Source organism: Muntiacus reevesi, chromosome 17 (genome assembly GCF_963930625.1).
Source record: "Muntiacus reevesi chromosome 17, mMunRee1.1, whole genome shotgun sequence".
In the NCBI taxonomy this organism is placed as follows: Eukaryota; Metazoa; Chordata; class Mammalia; order Artiodactyla; family Cervidae; genus Muntiacus; species Muntiacus reevesi.
The window spans coordinates 27,832,929-27,855,374 of record NC_089265.1 but is presented as its reverse complement, the minus strand read 5'-3'; the positions used below and the strand labels follow the sequence as shown (position 1 = coordinate 27,855,374).

At 34.2% G+C, this 22,446-nt stretch overlaps 1 protein-coding gene across 3 annotated transcripts in view; it reads right to left on the bottom strand.

Annotated features, from left to right (window-relative positions):
- ZDHHC21 (zinc finger DHHC-type palmitoyltransferase 21) overlaps positions 1 to 22,446 on the bottom strand; it is a 72,567-nt gene that overhangs the window by 27,462 nt on the left and 22,659 nt on the right. For all 3 annotated transcript variants that reach the window (XM_065908136.1, XM_065908135.1, XM_065908137.1), the window contains 2 exons: positions 19,357 to 19,468; positions 16,173 to 16,311 (listed from right to left, as the gene is read on the bottom strand). In XM_065908136.1, the coding sequence (XP_065764208.1) occupies positions 16,173 to 16,311; positions 19,357 to 19,468 (251 nt within the window). The remainder of the gene's footprint in view (positions 1 to 16,172; positions 16,312 to 19,356; positions 19,469 to 22,446) is intronic.

Genomic DNA, 22,446 nt, shown 5'->3' with positions numbered 1-22,446 from the left:
AACTCAGCAGTGTTCACAGGACTGGAAAACATCAGTTTTCATTCCAATCCCAAAGAAGGGCAATGCCAAAGAATGTTAAAACCATCATACAATTGTACTCATTTCACATGCTAGCAAGGTAATGCTCAAAACCCTTCAAGCTAGGCTTTAACATTACATGAACTGAGAACTTCCAGATGTACAAGCTGGATTTAGAAAAGGCAGAAGAACCAGAGATCAAATTGCCAGCATCTACTAGATCATAGAAAAAAGCAAGGTAATTCCAATAAAACATCTACCTTGGCTTCACTAACTACATGAAAGCCTTTAACTGTGTGGATCACAACAAACTGTGCAAAATTCTTAAAGAGATGGAAATACCAGACCATCTTACCTGTCTCCTGAGAAACCTGTATGCAGGTCAAGAAGCAACAGTTAGAAACAGACATGGAACAATGAATGGACTGGATCAAAACTGGGAAAGGAGTACATCAAGACTGTATATTGTCACCCTGCTTATTTAACTTACATGCAGAGTACACCACGTGAAATACCGGACTGGATGACACAAACTAGAATCAAGATTGCAGGGAGAACTATCAATAAAGGGAGACATACCTGGTGTCAGATATGCAGATGACACCACTCCAAAGGCAGAAAGCAAAGAACTAAAGAGTCTCTTGATGAGGGTGAAAGAGGAGAGTGAAAGAGCTGGCTTAAAACTCAACATTCAAAAAACTAAGATCATGGCATCCAGTCCCATCACTTCATGGCAAATAGAAGGGGATAAAGTGGAAATAGTGACAGATTTTATTTTCTTAGGCTCCAAAATCACTGTGAATGATAAACTATAACCACAAAATAAAAAGACGCGCACTCCTTGGAAAAAAGTTATGAAAAAACCAGACAGTGTATTAAAAAGAAGAGATATCATTTTGCCTACAAAGGTCTGTATAGTCAAAGCTATGGTTTTTCCAGTAGTCACACATGGCTGTGACAGTTGGACCATAAAGAAGGCCGAGTGCTAAAGAACTGATGCTTTCAAACTGTGGTGCTGGAGAAGACATTGAGAGTCCCTTGGACAGCAAGGAGATCAAACCAGTCAATGCTAAAGGAAATCAACCCTAAATGCTCACTGGAAGGACTGAAGCTGAAGCTCCAATACTGCGGCCACCTGATGTGAAGAGCCGCCTCACTGAAAAAGATCCTGATGCTGGTAAAGACTGAAGGTAGGAAGAGAAAAGGATGACAGAGGATGAGATGGTTGGATGGCATCACAGACTTAATGGACATGAGTTTGAGCAAACTCCAGGAGGTAGCGTAGGATGGGGAAGCCTGGCGTGCTGCAGTCAGTGGGGCTGCAAAGAGTAGGACATGACTGAGCAACTAACACACACAGGGCTTAGTCTTAAGATCTGTTTTCTTGTCTGTCTACACTTACTCCCTTGAAAATCTCCTATCAGGTTCCATGGCTTTAAATGCCATCTTTATACCTAAAGGCCCCAAACTTATATATCTAGCTCACACCACTCTACTGAAATCCAGACTTCTATATCTGTCTACTTAACATCTGTTCTTGGATACTGAGTTGGTACCTCAACAGAAACAAAATTTTTTATTTCCCTAAAATTTACTCTTCCTCCAGGCTCCTCCCTCTCAGTAAACGGTATCTCTATTCTTCCAGTTCAGGACATAAAACCTTACAATCATACTTAGCTTGTCACTTTCTATCTCATATCCCACATCAAAATCATCTCCGAATCCTGTTAGCTCTTAAACTAGAAGGCACCACTTTTCAACACTTCCACTATTCCCCTATCTACTGTCACCTTGTTGGGACTGTATTTTAATAGTCTAACTGATCTTTTTGCTGCCATCACTGTCCCTAAATTTATTCTTCCCAGCAATCAGTTTCCCTTCTAAAACATAAGTGAGTTTGTGTAATTTTGCTAAAAATCCTTCAATAGATTCCAAAGTCCCAATCTTTAAATTAAACCTCCTGACACAACAGAATCTCACCTCCAATTCCAGCTCTCACTGCTCTCAGTTATCCCCTCCTACTGTTGCCCTACCTCACTCCACTCAAGACCCACTGGCCTCCTTACCGTACCTGGAAAATATCAAGCATGCTCCCACCTCACCGTCTTGGCATGGGTTCTTTCCTCTCCCTGGAATGCTCTTCCTCCCAGTATCAGTGACATGCTTGAGATCCAGGTCTCTGCTCTAGTGTCAATATGAGAAAGGCCTCCTGTGACTGCACCAGCATGACTTTCTATCCCTTACCCACCTTTATTATACTTCATAATACTAACCTGGTATACCATACATTTGCTTATCGCCTGGCTCCTCCAATTAGGATGTAGGCTCCTTAATGTAGGAACTTTATTGTGGTCTCTGCTGCATCTTCAGAGCCTAGAAGAGGCACCGTGCACAGAGAAGACACTCGACAAATATTTTTTAAATGATTGATGAGTGTTCTTCAAAATTTTTTGAAAATAAACAACTGTTTTTACAAAAAATTTTACATCCAAAGTGGTGATAGTCTCAGAGTAATCAGTAGAAAGCAATTTTATTTATAACTATTATTTGTAAGTTATTTTCTGTTTTGTGTTTTTGCTGGCCCGGCATGTGGGATCTTAGTTCCCTGACCAAGGATCAAACCTGTGCCCCCTGCAGTGCAAGCACGTAGTCTTAACCACTGGACCAAGACAGAAGTCCCCGTTTTCTGTGTTTTTATGAGACTAGCCTGAAAATTAACACGAGAGGTATTTGTGATCCTTCTGCTACTGTGAAGGGGTTTCTCAGCCTCCACATTACTACGCTTTGTGCCAAAGTATCCTCTTTTGTAAGGACTGGCACTATTCCTGCAGGACATTTAGCAGCATCCCTGCTAAACGCCTGTAGCACTCTCCCAGTTGTGACAATCACAAGTATCTCCAGATATCCTTATCAAACTCTCCCTTCTTCCCCCACTGTACTCCTGGCACAGGGTTTGTTTTTCCCTCTTTTTCAAAAATGAAAATAGCTGAGATCACAACTAAGATATCTAGAGTATACAGATTTGAATTTTGAAAATGGCTAAATAACCAACTGTACATGCTGAGGTTAGGTTCATGTGGCACTTGCTTTTGCATAAAGTGAAATCCTACCATATATGTACAGTTAGCAGCACTTTCTGGAATGGGCTTCACCTTCAGTTTTACCATTACATTCAAATCACAGACAAGTTACAGGATTATTCTGTATAGCACTCTCACCTCCAGTTCCCAGGTAAAATGTACTTTACAGTTTTGTTAAATTCTAGTGGAAATTAATACCTGAATGGAAAAAAAAAAATCACTCTTCATACCTTACTTAAGGCTCTTGCTGAGTGATCAGAATCCTACATTAAATTTGGATACAGATATAAATGCAGCTTTCTCAGGGAGCAAATTTCACTGGCACCTGACTGCCAGGTTCATGGCTGAGGGTAAAACATCTCAGAAAAATAATTTTGTCTGCCTTCCTATCTTTTAGCAGGAAAAACTCTAGAAAAGTTAGAGCAAAATGGTAAGAAAGCAGGATACCATACGTTCTTGCTATATGTGTTTGATAAAAAATGAGAGGAGTGAGATTGTAAAATTGCTGACAGCATTTAACCACTTAAACTCACAGTGACTGAAATATTCTCATAGAGAAATAAAACTGCTAAATTTTTACACTAAGTGTTATAATATTCATAAATAATTAGCTATATAGAATTTAATGAGGACATACATTCAGGAGACCTGGTACTGCAAGGCAAGATCAAGATTTAGTATAAGGTTTCTTTGTTCCACCTGTCAGTAAAAACACAAAGATATACGACATATAGAATTGACAACTGTTAGAACAGTAAGGTATTCTTATATAGTTTTTTTTTTTACACATATTAACTAATTATACATCTGACACCATACCTTCCAAGCAAAACAAAAAAAAAAGGAAAGAAAAATTTACCAAGAGATGGTACTTCAACTAGCATTTCAGGAAAGAGACAAAAAAAAAAACCCAAATTATCTCTAAACTTGTTAATGAAATAATTTTCATTTCATATTTATCTCAATTTCACACTATTCTTGGCTATTCTTGCCAAAAATAAACTAAGTACATATTTCCAGAAATTTTATTCATTCTAAAATGTCCACACTAAATGACTCTATATAAATATAAAGCCTAAATCATTTTTTAAAATAGCAATAAATAATTGAAGTACTCAGTATACTTTAAGATTGATTATATAAAAAGATTAAACTAAATTACAAAGAGATTTATTAATACTCAAAGCTACCTGCAACCAAGTCCTCTAGCTGCTTCTATTCTTTGTTAGCCAAAACTCTATGCAAATAACCCATGGCAAGGTTCTATCTGACATCAATCCCTAGCAACACTATTAGATAGGAGCTAATTGGAATAATAATAATGCATCTTCCTAGCAGAAGAGTTGGCTGGACTGCTAAACATTATTTATTTTCCTCTTCTGAATACTGGCAGCATGTCCTTTATTGAAATCCTCTCCCATCCTTTCCCACTTCTGTCACTTACCCCATAGCCTTAAATGCAGTCAATATATTAGTTTTTGCCCTTCATATAAAAATAGATACAAAAGAATCAACTAGAAATTATCTGAATCTACTTCATCTAAAAACAATTTAAAAGATGTAACTTCAGAACTGGGCCACAAATGATTAGTTGCATAAACTCTATGCTAACAGTTACAAATTATTTAAGAAAGAAAATAATCTCTTATTTTCTCACGTAGAATGTAGAGGTAGTACTGCCTACAATGTGTGATTGTCAGCATTTACATATTTTAAAAAATATTTTTAACTTTCTATAATGCTTTTATAACATGTATTTTGACAATCTTTACATTAGATTAACTACTAAAAATGTGCTGATTCAATTAAAAATGGAAACAGTCAAGTATGAATTTACCAATCAGGAGATTCAATAAGATTTCTCTGGAGATTTTGTGGATGTTTGACTATTTTTTAGACTGCTGAAAAATCTTCCTCAGGGTAAAGTGCAAACAGTGAAATAGTAACTTTATAAGTACAGAAAGAATATTGATTCAGGGATAGACAGAAATGGACCCAAACACCCCTCTGCTAGGTGGGATAATTCTGTGCTTAGACAAGTTACTGGACCTCTCTGAATCTCAGTACCTTTTCTGTACAATGGGAACCACACTACTTATCCTCTCATGGTATTTTAAAAGAGCTGACCTTTTCCACTAATTCAATTGTTACAAATTGAGAAAACTATAACGTAAAATTCCTGAAACGAATGAAATATTCATGGATCAATAAATAATGAACTATAGAAAGCATATTCTCTAATTATAATGATACTTTCCCTCATATTTAATTAAAATTTTATAATTTTCTAATAATGGTTTTGGTAAACAACTAGCATACAATAAGATCAACTACATTTTTGTAATTTAACAAGATGCCAAATGACCAGACATTTGCTTATAAACATTTAAAATTTATTTAAAATGTAAAATATAGTCAAATGTAAAATATAGTCAAATAGAGTCTCTGACTAAAGAAAATTTATTTTCTTTAATATCTATCCATTTTGTTAATTTAAAATGCCAAATTGCTCCTCAATCTACAAGTTTTTAAATCTTTAAGATGATTTTCATCCCAATCATACTTAAAGGAAGACATTATATTCAAGAGGATTTTAAATAAAAAATAACATTATAGTGGCATGATAAATACAAATGATGGTCGAATTAATCTGACTTCTAACATTTGAAAATTCCTACAAATATCTCCAAGTTTATAATTTTTATTAATTTTGGATTCTGTGATTCTAACTGGAAATGTTTTATTTATCCCCATTTATTTAGAAAGACACTTATTATTTATGTTTCTGCAATTTTCTAAATATGAATTTTCGTCTCAATATTACCTGAGAATTTATAGAGATTTTTTTTGTTACTATTAACAAAGAAGATGGCAACACTAATTCTTCTTGGGTTTGTAGGCCTTCTTTAGTGTAAGGCTTAGGCTATAAATCAATATTTACAACACAAAAATAAATACTGATTTGGGGCATTGATACATGGTGAATAAATTCCTTGTCTTCACTTTTTCTTATTACCCCTTTCTCTGACTAAGCGATATATTAAAGCATTTCCTTAAAACTTCACATAGTAAAAACACATAAATCCTTGGAAGCCCATGATAGGTGGATATTTTAAAAGTAAAGATTAAGAAGAAATCTAAAAAGCATTAAGTTACTCTCAAAAACAAAGGGGTTATGGCAAAGCTATTAAAACAATCCAGCAGAGACTGTACTTTCCTGAAAGGACAAAGCCAAGAAAAGAGAGAAATGGAAGAAAATCAGGTTCCAAACCCTTTACATCCCAGAGTTGTGAACCCGCCTGCTTTCTCTCAATTCTTTCTTTCCTACGCACTTAACCAACAATCTACCAGTTTTCTCCTAAATACAGGTTAAGTAACATCACCACAAGTTTAAAAGTCAGTCTTTTTCTTTTGTTTAATGAATACTTTCACATTTAAGAAAAAGAAAAAAAGAAACAAATACCTAAACAAGAGTTGTTAACACTTTCTTTTCCCACCTAGAGAATAAGCACTCAGCTTTAGAACTGAAGATGGTCTAGAAAAGATATATGCTGCCATCTATCTACCTGAAGGGGCATAAAGAAAAATACAGACTAAAGCTTTCGCTTCCTCTGGCTGACAGAATACAGGGTCAAAGACCATGGCATACTCTGATTGTACTTTTTCTCCACAAGAAAGAAGCACAGTAACCAGTAACACGATCTCCAAAGATAATTAGGGTTATCTGGGGATCTTTATACCATATCCTAAATAACAGAAAGAACAGCAAGTTTTATGAACAAGGTTTCTGATACTATCAAGACAACTTCACATACAAAACAAGAACTGGATATATGTTCTTTGTTTTAGAGAAAAATGAGAGACAGGCAAGGGCTTAGGTAAAAATGGCTGGGGCTGGATTGTTTGAAGAATATTCCACTACAAAACACTACTTTATAAAAAACACCAATAGTGATTTTTGTACTGAAATTACTGGCAATTTTCCACCTTTATGGAAAATATGATAAATATCATTACCAAAAAATATAGTAAGGGGAGTTTTCTATTATTTAGACTTAAGAAAATTTTCTATAGAGTTTATTAGTATCTTAGAACAAATGTGACCTTAAAACCAATTTCCAGTTAACTGCCTCAAGCTTTTTAGCCTTTTGTTATTCCCTTGTCCAGCAACGATTTCCCTCGTTTCTCCATCTGGTTTAACACTATTGATACGATAAGGTCCACTGCCAGTTTAATTCTCTACAGCAAAACAACAGCTCTCAAACCTTACAGTTACAGGAGCATTTCTCGGTACAACTTCAAAGAATCCAGTTTACACAGATTACGATATGAGTGCTGTCTCCTGGAGTTGTGCAGTTCGGAAGCAATGATAAAATCACCTGGGAAGAAGTTTTTAAACAAAACTGTATGCCAATGATACTTATGAAAGAGGAGATTGTATGAGAATAACCCTACCAATAAGAACACTACTAAAAATCAGACAAAACCCAATTAATTGGTAAATAAACAGCTGACTGAAGACACAGAAGCAGCCAAACCAGCCAGGGTGTAAACGACTAGCATCCCAGAAAAGGCAGACATGCACTAAGGTAAGCTCTACCTTTCACACTGTTTTTTACCTAAAGGTAACTGTCAACTGATACATAGCACTGCACGAAAGGTCAAGTAGACGTGGAGGCTCAGAGCCTTCTACAAGCCCCTAGAGCTGGGGAGACGCCACGGCAGAAGTCACTGCACACGCTGAAGTTTCCAGCTGAAAAACCCTCCAAGGGCTACAACATGAGAGAAAGGAGAAACGGAAACCAGTTCTTCATGAAGACAAAACCCAAATCGTAAGCCCTACAAGGGCTCAATGGACCTCGTAAATTTCATCTTCAAAAGAACTGCTGTGTTAAGACCGATGTTTTGTTATTTTGCCTTAGAAATATATATTACACAAATCTTTGGCTGGATCAAGATGAGTCTTCTCTTACTGACTGTCCACAAAGACAAGTCAATCATATCTTGAAAAAGAAAGCATCAACCAGGACTTCTACAATTTGTCATATAAAATGCCTAGTATCTAACAAGACTTATCAGATATATCAGAAGAAAGGACAAATATCTGAAACTAAAAGAGAGAAGAAAAAAGTCAACAGAAACAGACTCACAAGTAGATCTCAACCCTGAAGATCTCAGACATAAACATTAAAAGAACTTGCATTAAAATGTTCAAAGTTTAATGACAAATGAAGAATTTCACCAGAGAAGTGATCTATGAAAAAAATATCAAACAAAAATTCTAACAGTGAAAAATATTATACAAAGCCAGTATCAACCAGATATAAAAACCAAATAACACTAAAAGTAAGTTATAGAACCATATATCTGATGAACAAAGATGCAAAATTCCTCAACAAAATACTAGCAAGTCAAATTCAACAATACGTTAATAAGATCACATACCATGATCAAGTGGGATTTAATTCCAGAGATGCAAAGATGTTTCAACATCTGCCAATCAGTGATTGATTGATCATCAATACACTACATTAATAAACTGAAGGATAAATATATGATCTTCTCCAAGGACACAGAAAAGCACTTGACAAAATTCAATATCCATTCATGACAAAAACTCAACAAACCAGGTATGGAGGGAACATATTTCAATATATATGTTGACAAGGCCATATATGACAAGCCCACAGAAACATCACACTCAATAAAAAGCTGAAAGATTTTCCTCTAAGATCAAGAATGAGACTAGAACAACCATTCTCATCACGAATATCCAACACTGGATATCAAAACAATTAGGCAAGCAAAAGAAATAAGATATTCAATTAGAAAGGAAGAAGTAAAACTGACATTATTGGCAGATTACATAGTATTACATATAGAAAACTTAGAGATCACCAAAAAACTGTTAGAACTAATAACTAAATCCATAAAGTTGCAGAATACAAAATTAATATACAAACATCATTCACATTTCCATAAACTAATAACAAATTATCAGAAAGTTAAGAAAATAATCCTATTGATAATTGTATCAAAAAGAATAAAATACCCAGGAGTAAATTTAAACAAGGTGAAAGATCTGTTCAGTGAAGAAACTGATGAAAGAAATTGAAGACAACTAATAAATGGAAAGCTCTTCAAGGCTCGCAGACTGGAAAAATTAAATATTCTTAAAATGGCCATACTACTCAAGCAGTCTACAGATTCAAAGCAATCCTGATCACAATTCTGACTTCACTTTTTTCAGAGAAATAGAACAAATAATTCTAAGATGTGTATAGAACCACAAAATATCTCAAATAACCAAAGTAATCTTAAGAAAAACCAAGCTGGAAGCATCTCATTTCCTGATTTGAAAATACATTACAAAGTTATGGCAATCAAAATGGTATGATGCTGACATAAAAAGACACTGAGATGAATAGAACTGAACAGACAGCTCAGAAAAAGAAAACAAAAAACACTCTTACATGGTCAATTAATTTATGATGAAGAAGGCAGGAAGAGTCAATGGGGAAAGGACAGTCCCTTCAATAAACAGTCCTCGGGAAACTGGACAGTAACATGCAAAAGAATGAAACTGGATCCCTACCTTACACTATACACAAAAATCAGCTCAAAATGAATCAAAGACGTGAATGTAAAACCTGAAGCCATAAAACTCACGGAAGAAAGGGTTTTGGGTAAGCTCCATGACACTGATCTTGGTAATGATTTTTTGGATTTGACACCAAAAACGAAGCTACCAAAGCAAAATAAACTAGTGTGGCTACTTCAAACTAAAAACCTTTCGCACAGCATAGGAAACCACCAACAAAATGAAAAGGCAACCTATGTGATGTGTAAAAATATTTGCAGATCATCTCTCTAATATGGGGTTAGTATTCAAAATACATAAAGAACTCATATAACTCAACAGAAAAAAAAATGATTAAAAAATGGCAGAATACCTGAATAGACATTTTTCCAAAGATATACTGATAGCCAACAGGGAAATGAAAAGGTACTCAATTTCACTAATCATCAGGGAAATCCAAATCAAAACCATGAGATATCACCTCACACCTGTTAGATTAGAATGGCTATCATCAAAAAGTAAAAGGTAAGTGTTATCAAGGATGTGGAGAAAAGGAGACCCTTTTGCACTGTTGGTGGGAATGTAAACTGCTATAGCCACTATGGAAAGCAGTAGGCAGACCTCTCAAAAAATTAAAAATAGAACTACCATATGACCCAGCAACTTTACTTCTGGGTATATATGCAAAGGAAATAAAAACAGAATATCAAAGAGATATCTTCAATCTCATGTTCACAGCAGCATTATTCATAACAGCCAAGATATGGAAGCAATCTATTAATGGATGAATGAATAAAAAAGACATTTTATACACACACACACACACACACACACACACACACACACACAATGTAATACTATTCAGCCATGAGAAAGAAGGAGATCCTGCTATTTCTGATAACACGGATGTATGCTGGTGGCATTACACTAAGTGAAATAAGCCAAATGGTATCACTTATCTGTGCAATTTTTTTTTTTAAGTTAACTCTAGAAACTGAAAGTAGAAAAGTTCCCAGGGGCTGGAGTTGGGGGTAAAAGGGAAAGACAGATAAAAGAGTACAAATTTTAGGTGTAAGATGAATAAGGTCTAAGGACCTAATATAAAACATGGTAACTACTGTTTTATTACCACATTGCACAACTGAAATTCACTGAGAGAGAAGACTTAAATGTTCTCATAAAAAAAGATTAATATGTGGGGCGACAGAGGTGTTAACTAGATGTGGGAATCCTTTTAAAGTATATGTGCTGTGCTAAGCTGCTTCAGTCGTGCCCAATTCTTGGCGACCCCATGGACTGTAACCCACCAGGCTCCTCTGTGCATGGGATTCTCCAGGCAAGAGTACTGGAGAGGGTTCCATGCCCTCTTCCAGGGGATCTTCCTGACCTAGGGATCAAACCCAGGTCTCCTGCATTGCAGGCGGATTCTTTACCAGTTGAGCCACCAGGGAAGCCCTTCAAAGTGTATACATACATCAAATTATCGTAATGCACAATTTAAATATCTTATAAATGTATATGTTAATTATGCCTCAACAAAGCCAAAATAATATAAACAACTAAATCATAAAAGCACTTAGAGAGAAAGACACATTACTTCAATGAACGAACTATAAAACTAACAATTGACTTTACAACAGAACTGATGGAAACCAAGAGACAAGGAAATAATATCTTTTAAAACCTGAAAATAACTCTAAACCTATAATTCCATGCCAAGCAAATAAACCATTCAAAAATGAAAGAGAAATAAAGACATTTTCAGGTGAACCAAAAACTGGCAAAATTTGTTTCAGTACACTTCCACCAAAAGGCAGGAAAAAATATTCTCAGAAAGAAGCTTAGAAACTTATGAAATCATGCAGGATCAAAAAAAGCATCAATATGTGGATAACTCTAAACAAATACTGACTTTATATAACATGTATTATAACACATAATTTAGAAACAAAAATTAAATGATAATCGCCATGAGTTTTATTTCTACATCTATTTTATGCCCCCATAATACCAAAAATGATGATGATAGGAGGGGCTCTAAGGCTACTCCATTTATTATCTTGGTAATGTTTAAAGTACCAATTTATATTAAACTTCAGAAAACCAAGGAAGAATGTTTTGATCTCTGGGAAAACCATTTTTAAAAGAGTAAAAGAGAAAAAGCCTCAGAAGGGATATGTTAGAAATTTCTTTTAATTGAAAATTTCAAAGCAAATAGAAAAGGAGAAAAATGGAAACAAAGAACAGAGGGGTGAAATAAAAAATAAATAGTAGGAAGATAAGATTAATATTAGTCAAAATAAATGAAATAGACCATTTCAATTAGAAGACAAAGATTATCAAACTAGACTTTAAAAACAAGAGAAATATTTGGCGTCTACAAGACACAAAGACAACTGATAAAGGTTGTAAGTAAAAAGTGGAAAATACTAACCAAAATAATATAGCTATACTAATAACAGAAAACACTACAAGGCAGGAATAATTACTGCAGATAAAAAGGTATAATTTATAATGATACAAGAGTGAACTCATTAGAACAATAATAGAATTCTAAGATTGTATGTACCTGCTGTGTCACTTCAGTCATGACTCTTTGCGACCCAAAGGACTGGAACCCACCAGCTTCCTCTGACCGTGGGATTCTCCAGGCAAGAAGACTGGAGTGGGTTGCCACACCCTTCTCCAGGGGATCTTCCGGACCCAGGGATCGAACCTGAGTCTTTTAGGTCTCCTGCATTGGCAGGTGGGTTCGTGACCACTAGTGCCCCCTGGGAAGCCCTATGTAGCTGGAAACATAGCTTTAAATTATCAACATCTTAATCAATGAAATGATTAGAATTCATTTCAATGACTGCTAAGTACTACGGAACATTCGTTTTCCTTCAGATCCTTGGAATATTTAGGGCTATATATTCCAAGGATCTAAAGGAAAAGTTTAACCCCTGGGTCAGGAAAATACCCTGGAGAAAGAAATGGCAACTCACCCCACTATCCTTGCCTAGGAAACCCCATGGACAGAGGAGCATGGCGGGCTACAGTCCATGGGGTCGCAGAGTCGGAGACGTCTGAGCGACTAACACACTAGTGAGTTTAAGTAGGTTAAAGACGCCAATGATAAACATACTGTATAAAAACAGTGTTAGTCAAACAAAATAGTCTCTTCTTATACTGGAAAGCATTATGGTAAAATCCTCCTCTCCATATACCTAACTTAAAAATATTATGAATCACTTCATTCAGAAAATACACCATAAACAGGGTTAAAACACAATGGATTCCTCAATAGGATGCCAAATGCTCTCAGAAATATCGTAACATAAACCCTTTGGGTCTCAATTCCATTATCTCTAACATGAAGGTAATTTTAAAAACATCCTACTTAATACAACAAGGATACTATAAACCTTGAACAATTCCTGCTCAGCACTACTAGCTAAAAACTGTCAGGTCCGTAGAACTATCTGTAATATACTATTACCAAAGTAGCTTTATTACAACCAATATGATAGAGTTAATTATTTGATTTTCATCTGGTAATCCTACTGACTAACAATAATTATGATTTTTAATAATTTTAAAATTATCTGTATTGTTTCTACAAGCGATTGCTCTAAGGAAACTCAGGTTTGAATTTTTAAAACCCAACTTGTACTGCCTTTTTATATTTCCATCCTGGATTTTACATTTCTTAATAAACCTTTACTATGCTGCTAGTCTTTTGTCATTATGCATGTAAATACATGTCTATGTATATGTTTCTAAGTATATTAGTATCATCTGTAATCAGTTTTTCCATTAAAAAAAAAGTGCTCTTTCCTCTAAATGATAGTAATTTTTCCGGAGTTCCAAACGAAATTTTTCTTTCGTTTGGAGAGACAAATCAGTTTGTAATTTGTAATGTCTTAATCCTTCACTTAAATATTATCATTATATTCTTATTTGAGTGATGGAACTTTTTTATTTTGCCATCGATCTCCTGGTAACATTGTTAAACAGTCTGTTAAATGTTCATAAAAATTAAAGGGGCAAAGAAAAACTGTTCCCTTCTTCTGAGAGCTTTCACCAAAATCAAATGTAACATAAATTGAAAATCTCTTATCTACCAAGAACTTTTACATGTGCTATCTTACTAAATCTCACTACTATTCACATTTTTCAAGTGGATATTACAATTCAGAAAGGTTAAACGATGTGTCAAAGCTTATACTCACAATAAGAAAAGCCAGGCTTAATTCTAGGGGTGTCTGTTTATAAAATCAAGATCTTTACGCTACCAGAAGCTGGTAAATGCAAGATAAAGAGCCCGATACCTAATATTTTAGACTTTTCAGGACATATGCCTCTGTCACAGCTACTTAACTCTGCTGTTGTATTACAAAGGCAATTGCAAACAAAACATAAACAAATGAGAGTGGCTATGTTTCAAACAAAACTTGATTAATAAAAACAGGTAGAGCGTCAAATTTATCCCAACACCCACAGTGTGCCAATCCCTCCACACGGCCACAGTGCACTCCCTCCTAGAGAGGCTCTACTAGCTTTTCGTTAATACCATGAGATTCTACCTCTCTCTCCATTCTTAAAACATTCTGATCTTAATCTTACAGGTACATTTTTATTTTAAAGCTCTTCTTATTAGGCTCAATCTATTGAATATTTGAAACAGATTACTTGAGAATACATATGACATTTTACATGTTCTAACTACAATACCAACCAAATACATCAGAAATTAATCTATCATTGAGATTCAAACCCAACGAGTCTGGCTTTAAAGTCACACTCACATCTTGGCCACCTCACATGGTGTGGGAATTAAAAGAAATGACATGTGTAGAAAGTACTTTGCTAACCCTAAAGATTCTTTAAATGTTAACTGCTGTTGTTTTAGGGCTTCTGATCTGGATGCTTTGGGTGACCATTCTTTTGTACCTGGTTTTATCAGAAAGTAAAATCAAAATATAAGAAAGCATAAAAAAGAAATTCATCTATAAGATAAAACATTTCTAAGACTATAGTATTAGTATGTACTAAATTCTCAGTGTGATAAATGTCAAACACCTATATTTACAGTTCTCCCCCTTGAACTTTTTTCAGTTATTTGCATCTAATTTTAATTGCTCATTCTGCATTTAATACGTAGAATTACCTTGACAAGGCCCACTAATATATGCAACCAAGCAACAACAGTAAATATCCTCTTTTAATTATACAAAATGATCATGTGTACAAAAAAGATCTAAATACACAGAACTCAAAGACCTTCTCTCAACTGTTCCATTATTACAAAATTTACTTGTATGTGCTATCATTAAGCTTGTTATTTTTAAAAGAAAAGATTTAAAGAGTATAAAATGACTTAAATAGGAAATAAAAAACACCCTTCTTCATCAGAAATTCTATTCCTCTTCCCTGTCTCCTTCCCTATCTTGCTTCCTGTAAGTACACAAACTCTGTCTCTCTCTCTCTGTCTCTCTCTCTCTCACACACACACACATACACAGAGCATTCTAAAAACACAATCTAAGTCAAAATGGCACACAGGATCAGGCTGAAATACAAGTTCTACAAACAAAGCACAAAAGATATGATTCTGAAAACACAAACCCAGATTCAAATCCCAGTCTACAACTAAAACCAGTTAAATAATCACTTCCTAGCTTTGTTCCTTCAGTTACTGCTTATTTAACCTCTATTAGTCTATTTCCTCATCTATAAAAAATGGCGGAAAAATCATATCCACCTCATGTGATTGTGGTGAGCATTTAAGTGGGAATTAAAATCACAAGTCCATAGCACGGTGCTGATACATAGTCAAGACTTAAAACTCCTGGTTGATGCTGTTACTACTGCTACCTTTAACACCAGCGTTCTGGGCAAATCTTATTAACATATATTGTAGTTCCTCTACAAAGTGGGAAAAGCATGGCCTCAAATGGATATATAACAAGAACTTTTTAAAGCATCTGAAAATTCATCTTATCACCAATGTTAAAAGTTGGAGTTGGGGTGCAGGGGAACGAATCCTTTTCTTTTTTTTTTTTTTTTTTTTTTAATATTATTTTATTAGTTGGAGGCCAATCACTTTACAACATTTCAGTGGGTAATCCTTTTCTCAAGAACTTAATGTTCCTTTGAGAACTTTTAAGAATTAAACAAGTCTATTTTCACTCCTGAAAAGAAATAAGCTAACCTTTTTCACTTTGCTTTTCACTACTGTAGATTTAAAACGAAAATATCTATATATTGAGAGATCTAATATGTCACTTTTTAAAGAACTCGACACTAACAAGTAAGCATAAATAGATTTGGTTAAAAGGCAATGTCAGAATAGGTCCATTTTCTCAATTCCAATACATTTTAAAACGCACCAATTTGAGGGTTTATGTTCATTACTTTTGTTCTCAATTTTCTACACTTTTAAAAGCACCACATGCTAATAACTATATACTACAGCTGTTCTAACATTAGTGGATATAAACATTTCTTACCAAATTACGCTTTTTTAGCGGAAGAAAGTAATAATAGTGGCAGAAAGAAAACATCAGTGCGTAGCAAGTAAGAAGTTCAGTGTAGAAACACAACTGCAGAAAAAGCCAATGGTTATCTTCACCAACACAATTGTTAATCCTAAAGAAAAAAAAAAGGAAAAAGAAAAAATATTTCAAACTTTAATAAGATGTTAATTTTAGGATGATAAAACTAGAAATAAGCACAAACAACTTCTTAAGTGCTTAAGTTCATAGAGATAAGTCCAACCCACTCAAACCTAAAAGCAAAGAGTACATGAGAAAAGATATGACATAAACATGCCACCTCACATTTGTAAAGCACATTCTACTTGTCAAAGAAGTCCTGTATATGATTCCCCATTCAACTCAACAACAAGCCAGTGAGGCAGGAAGAACAGATGGCAGCCTCCTTGCTTCACCGATACAAAAGAGGAACAGAGGAGTTAGGACAATTGCCAGAGGATGTACAGTTAGGAGAGACTGTGGTCAAGAGAACAAGAACCCTCTTCTGTACACTGCTCTTTCACTGCAGCATTCCAGCTGTGGAGATCAAGTTGAATGATGTGAAGCAAAGTAACTTAAACCTGCCATTCTGACATACTGCTAAGCATTCACAATTTCTCTTACTTTTACAGTCTAACCCTTGGTGGCTGAAAATAAACATATATTCAAAAGTACGTATAAATTCTTAGAGCTACGTTTCCACCAATACAACAATGAACCAAAAACTAGGAAAAAGGATTAATGTTAGCATTCCAAAAATTCAAGATTAATGCAAGCTGAATATTTTATTGTTCCAAAGTTACTGTATCTAAATTTTCTAAATACTTTACAATTCCAGCAGAAAATCCTAGTTCAAAACTACAAATTATCTTTCACAATGTTTTAATTTCAACATATTATAGCATTATACTGCCACTGTTTGAAAAAATAATAGGGCCAAATTGCTAACTTAAACTGTATTAAAGATGTGCTGTCTATTTTTTAAAAGCAGATATATAACTGAACAGAAACCTGAAAGAGGCATTTCTTAGACTGAAGAAATCATGCTGAATAAACAAGAAAACTTCCTGTCTTTTGTTATCTGTAAGCAGGGCTACCAGGGAAGAGTACTTTTGTGTGCACTCAAAAACACTCCCCAATAGCTACTGCTTAAAAGATGCTTTACGTTTGCCCCACCCTTTCTGTCTCCCCAAAATCTGAGATACAACTGCTATGAACATTGCATTCTTCTTAAGAATAGAACTGTAAGAAACACTACTATCATCTACATGTAAAAACTGTTTTGGTAAGGAATTCCTTAGAAAGAGTGATCAGAATCAAAAATAGAGTAAATCTTGAGGTCATCAAGAGAACTAACCTCTAAAACAGCTTTAGCTGTTAAACAGTTAAGATAATGCAATTTCTGAAAATATTGAAAATTCTCCTTGCTTCTGCTTCACACTGTACATTTCCCTCACTCTCTGAATAGTTCAGCAATGCTTTATTAGGGAATTCAAGCACATAGGTCCCTATATCTATTCATGCCCCTGATCGACCCTCTTTTCCTGTCTACAGCTCTTTGTCCTTCCACTCCTCTTCCTACCAGGGCTCTGAGAAGGTGACGAAAACTGTGGAAACAGAAGGCCTAGGAACAGAGAGCTCACCCCAATCCTAGAATTTTGGTTAAAAAGAACTTTATTTGGTCACCAAGTCAGTCTTAATTCCTTGAAAATAAATAAATAATATCACTAATCTAATCTATATAATATATATATAATCTAGATAAAACAGTTATTAAATAGTTGATTATTTTTAAGCTTAAATCACTGCATTCACTTAAAAGGAAATATCGATATCCAACCATCATGAACATTCATTATATTTTTAATCAGAAATGTTACTCAAAAATTATATAAAATTGAGTTTTTCAGTGTGATTAACACTTACCTGAATACATGCTTTACACAGCTTTAAAAAGCAAACCCTATTACTATTGTAACTGTAAATAGATCATTGAGGTTTATAAAATCATTTGAGAATTAATCTGAATAAATTCCAGGCACATTTTTAAAATACCAACTGTATGTTATATACTAGACTATCCTGTGATGGAATTTTAAACCTTTTACATAGTAACACAGTGCTCTTACTTTTTCTGAATCTCAGGAACTTATCTTCTAGTCAAATAATCATTTTATAGTGAAAACCAAATTCCCACTAAAAGCTTGCTGATAACTTGTGTATCAAAAATAAAGGCAGCTCTAAATGATTAGCATTACTAGACAAAACTAAAATCTACCTTTGAGACATCTCAGATAAATGCAGTTATAAATTTAAGAAGATTATTATGTAGCTAACTATGTATACATGTGTGTATAAACATAAATATACATGTATATAGATATATTTATAAAGTGCTACACCATACCAGTTTAAATATTTATGCAGAGATCCCATGCTAGAAAAACAGAATTAAATACAATATCTTTTCACAGATTTTTGTGACAGCTTTGAAATGAGATACAATGCAGAACTCTCACAGCATTTGTTTTCAAAAATTCCGTTTCTCAACTGAACATTTTCTTTAAATATTACAAGAGAGCCCCCTACTGACCAAAAATGTTGGCAGTTCAGCAAAATCAACTATCAGTGTTTTTTTTTTTGCTTCTAGCTAGCATGTAATATTAATCCCTATATCCAACACATAACACTGAAAAAAAGGCTGAAAGGAAGTGAAAAGAGGTATAAAGTATCTGAAATGTTACTCTTTAATTAAATTGGAAGGGAAATACAAACAATGAGACGTATATGGTTTACATTACAGTTAGAAACAGTAACAGCTACTATATTTAAATTTAAGTACTCTCTATATGTCTTATACTATACTAAATGCTTTACCTACACTGCCTCATTTAATAAAACCACTTTAGTTCTTTTGTATATTTGGGTGCATGTTAATTTTTGGTTTTCTGCTCAAATATCTCCTTGTTAGAAAAATCTATGATCTCGAAAAATGACCCTGGGAGTTGATAGAACCATATGATCAATTAAAGGTCTCCTTATAAAAAGGCTTTCTGAAACTGTATAGCTCTGATATAACCTTTTTATTTAAAACTGCTAAGTACTAGGATCTATTTTTTACTACGTTCTTTTTTCAAAAAGTGAATTATTCATTCCTTACCATGGACAGTGATGATCCATTCTCCTAACACAGTGGCCGCAGCGGCTGCAGTGATGGGAACGCTTCGGTCTCATCAAATTACACTTGTTACACAATTCCCAGAACTCCCTTTCTAGAGAAGGAAATTAAAATTCATTTAGTAAAGGAACATGAGTAATGGTGAAATTTAGCAACAAGTGTTTAGAAGAGTTTATAGGAATTCTTCGAGATATGTGCCTAAGTCTCTACCGTAAATGTTTGCCGTGAACGTTGCTTCTCTATTCTCTGCATGTTTTATTTTGTACGTTTCTAATTTTAAACACTATAAAATAAGACTGTTTATAGTCAAACTAAGGGATAAAAAACAACATATTTGGGTTTAAGTATATTGCTGTAAGTAAAATTTAATGACAAAACTCTTATTTACAAGCAAATTATTACATTAAAACAGAATTTTATTGAAACAAGTCAATTTCTAGAAATTTATTATCTAATAGTTCTAAAGAAGAGATAATGCTGTGTTCTGGTTTCATAGACTAGAAAGCCAAAATCAACTGCATAAACAGAGACGGCGTACCCCCAAACTTCCCACACAAAACCATTTTTTGAATGGATTTATTTGGGAATATTTATGACAGAGGGATGGAAAAACAGTTCAGATGCGTTTAAGAGGTACTAAAATTGTTTCAGAAGTGAATAAGATTACAAGAAAATCACTATTTAATGGAAATAAAGGAGTCCTCTACAAAACTCTATCCTACTACCAAGGAGCAGTTTCCTCTAGTCTGTTGTGAAATTGCACACGACTAGGTTCTGTGCTAAAAACATGAAGTTTACAGGAATAAAGGAAAAAGTAATTTATTTCCATTAAGAACTCCTGTAGTTAGAGCCATTAAAAACTCTATGGGACTGTCATCTACCAAGACAACTGTTATTCAGGATATATAATCTTAATATTTCTTGACATGGAATTTTACCTTTATAAAAATTCTTAAACTTTGTATCACTGATGGAAAACCTCACTAAAGCCTAACCTCACTAAAATTATGGGTATAGTAAAATTAACCTAACCTCAATGCTCCAAGTGAATATTAGTATATGCAAAGTGTGACTGAGCACACCATAGGTAGTCACTTAATCCTTGCTAAAACATGACAAGTTTAATTTTTTTTTAATGAAAGATTCTAAACATAAGTAATAGAAGAAAAGAGTAAGTAATTTTCAATTTTTTAAAAACATACCCTACTTTATTTCCATTATTTCTAGTTTAATGACCAGAAGTAAGAGCAATATACTGGAATTTTATAGTAAAGTGTTGGAAAAACATTCTGCTATAAACATCTCTGAAGAAATCAATAAAGCATGAATAACAGCTATACCAAATTAATTGCTCCAATAACAAGAAAGTTGAGAAATTATCTTTTACATTTAAAATATTTCATTTTAAAATAAAATTATCTTCCATTTCTTACTTAGAATTCTTATTTTAATGAAAACATATTACATGAGAGAGCAACAATAATGAAGCTTAATTTAGGTACAATTAAACTACTGTTATTTATAGTGACACAGAAACTCATTTCATATGTAGCATAATACAATGTCACACACATATCACTTTTTTCCCCACTTAACTAGATGTTCCCAAATATTCCAATGTTAAACTCTGAATTCACATATTTCAAGGAATATGTGAAGGTGAGCCCAATTTCATTGAAAAGACAACATGAAAACTATGTTCTTAAACCAGCTTCTTTAAAAAATAAACATGGGGTATTCACTATTGGCAATTTCAGCATAAAAGAGTCCAAAGAATAAATCATTTATTTCATACTTAAAATGCTGTACTCTCAGGAAAAAAGACAGAATTTGGCTATAGTCAGAGAAAGACTGTAATTCATTCTGTGGTGTAAACTACAGTTGGCAAACCACAGTCCACAGGCAAACCCAGGCCATCACCTGTTTTCGGGTGATCCATGAGTTTCCCAGGGGGCGCTAGTGGTAAAGAACCCACCTGTCTAATGCAAGAGATATAAGAGATGACTGGGTCAGAAAGATCCTCTGGAGAAGGGCATGACAACCCACTCCAGCATTCTTGCCTAAAGAATCCCATGGACAAAGGAGCCTGGAGGGCTACAGTCTACAAAGAGTGAGACACAACTGAAGCGACTTAGCATGCACGCGTGAGCTAAGAGTATTTTTAACAATTTTAAATGATCGAAAATAATAACAATAACAATTTGTGGCATGTAAAAATCTTGGAACTTAAACTTCATGTCCATAAATAAAGCTTTATTTAAACACAGCCATGCCCATTCATTTACATACTGTGTATGGCAGCTTTGGGGCTACCACGACAGAGCGGAGGCGTTGTGACAGAGACCATGTGGTTCATAAACCTAAAAATATCTATCTGGCACTAACACTACAGTAGAATTTGCTGACCTATGGTCTGGACCATAAATTTGTTCAAACAAAGAGTTTGAGTCACTTAATGCTCAATTTAAGATACAAAAACCTAAAATGAAGATGCACATTTTTCACACACAAGCACACACACATTTATGTTTTCAGAAAGGAAAAAAAAAATCACTATTTTTAAAATTCAGAAATTTAAAGTATCATCTATGTTTTTGCTTTGCAGAACAAGAAAAAAGCCATCCATCTTAACCTTCCCTATGTATCCAGAAACCATTTCTTAGTCTTCTCCCTTTTTTCTTCTTCAGGATTTATTCAAGTCCTAATAGTATCTTGGTGACTGATACATTCTGGTGTCTGATGACTACCTACAAGACTTTTGCACTACCCATCTAACAAAATAAAATAAAAGCCTATGAGAGACAGAATCCTCCTGCTAATTTATGGCAGCTATATAGAAAGTTAAAAATTAAGATAACATTTTCCAAAGGAAAGAAAAGTCAAAACATAAAACGAAAGAAAAAAGGTAAACTCTACAAATGATCCTCTTTAATATAAGGTAAACAGTATCATATTGTTTAACAGGGAAACTTATTAATGCTGTAACTGCATGAAAAACTATAAAGTCAGATACGGTTTGGTTTGGTTTATCCCTCAAAAAGGAACAAATCACCTTCCCTTTGAGTCTTTTCA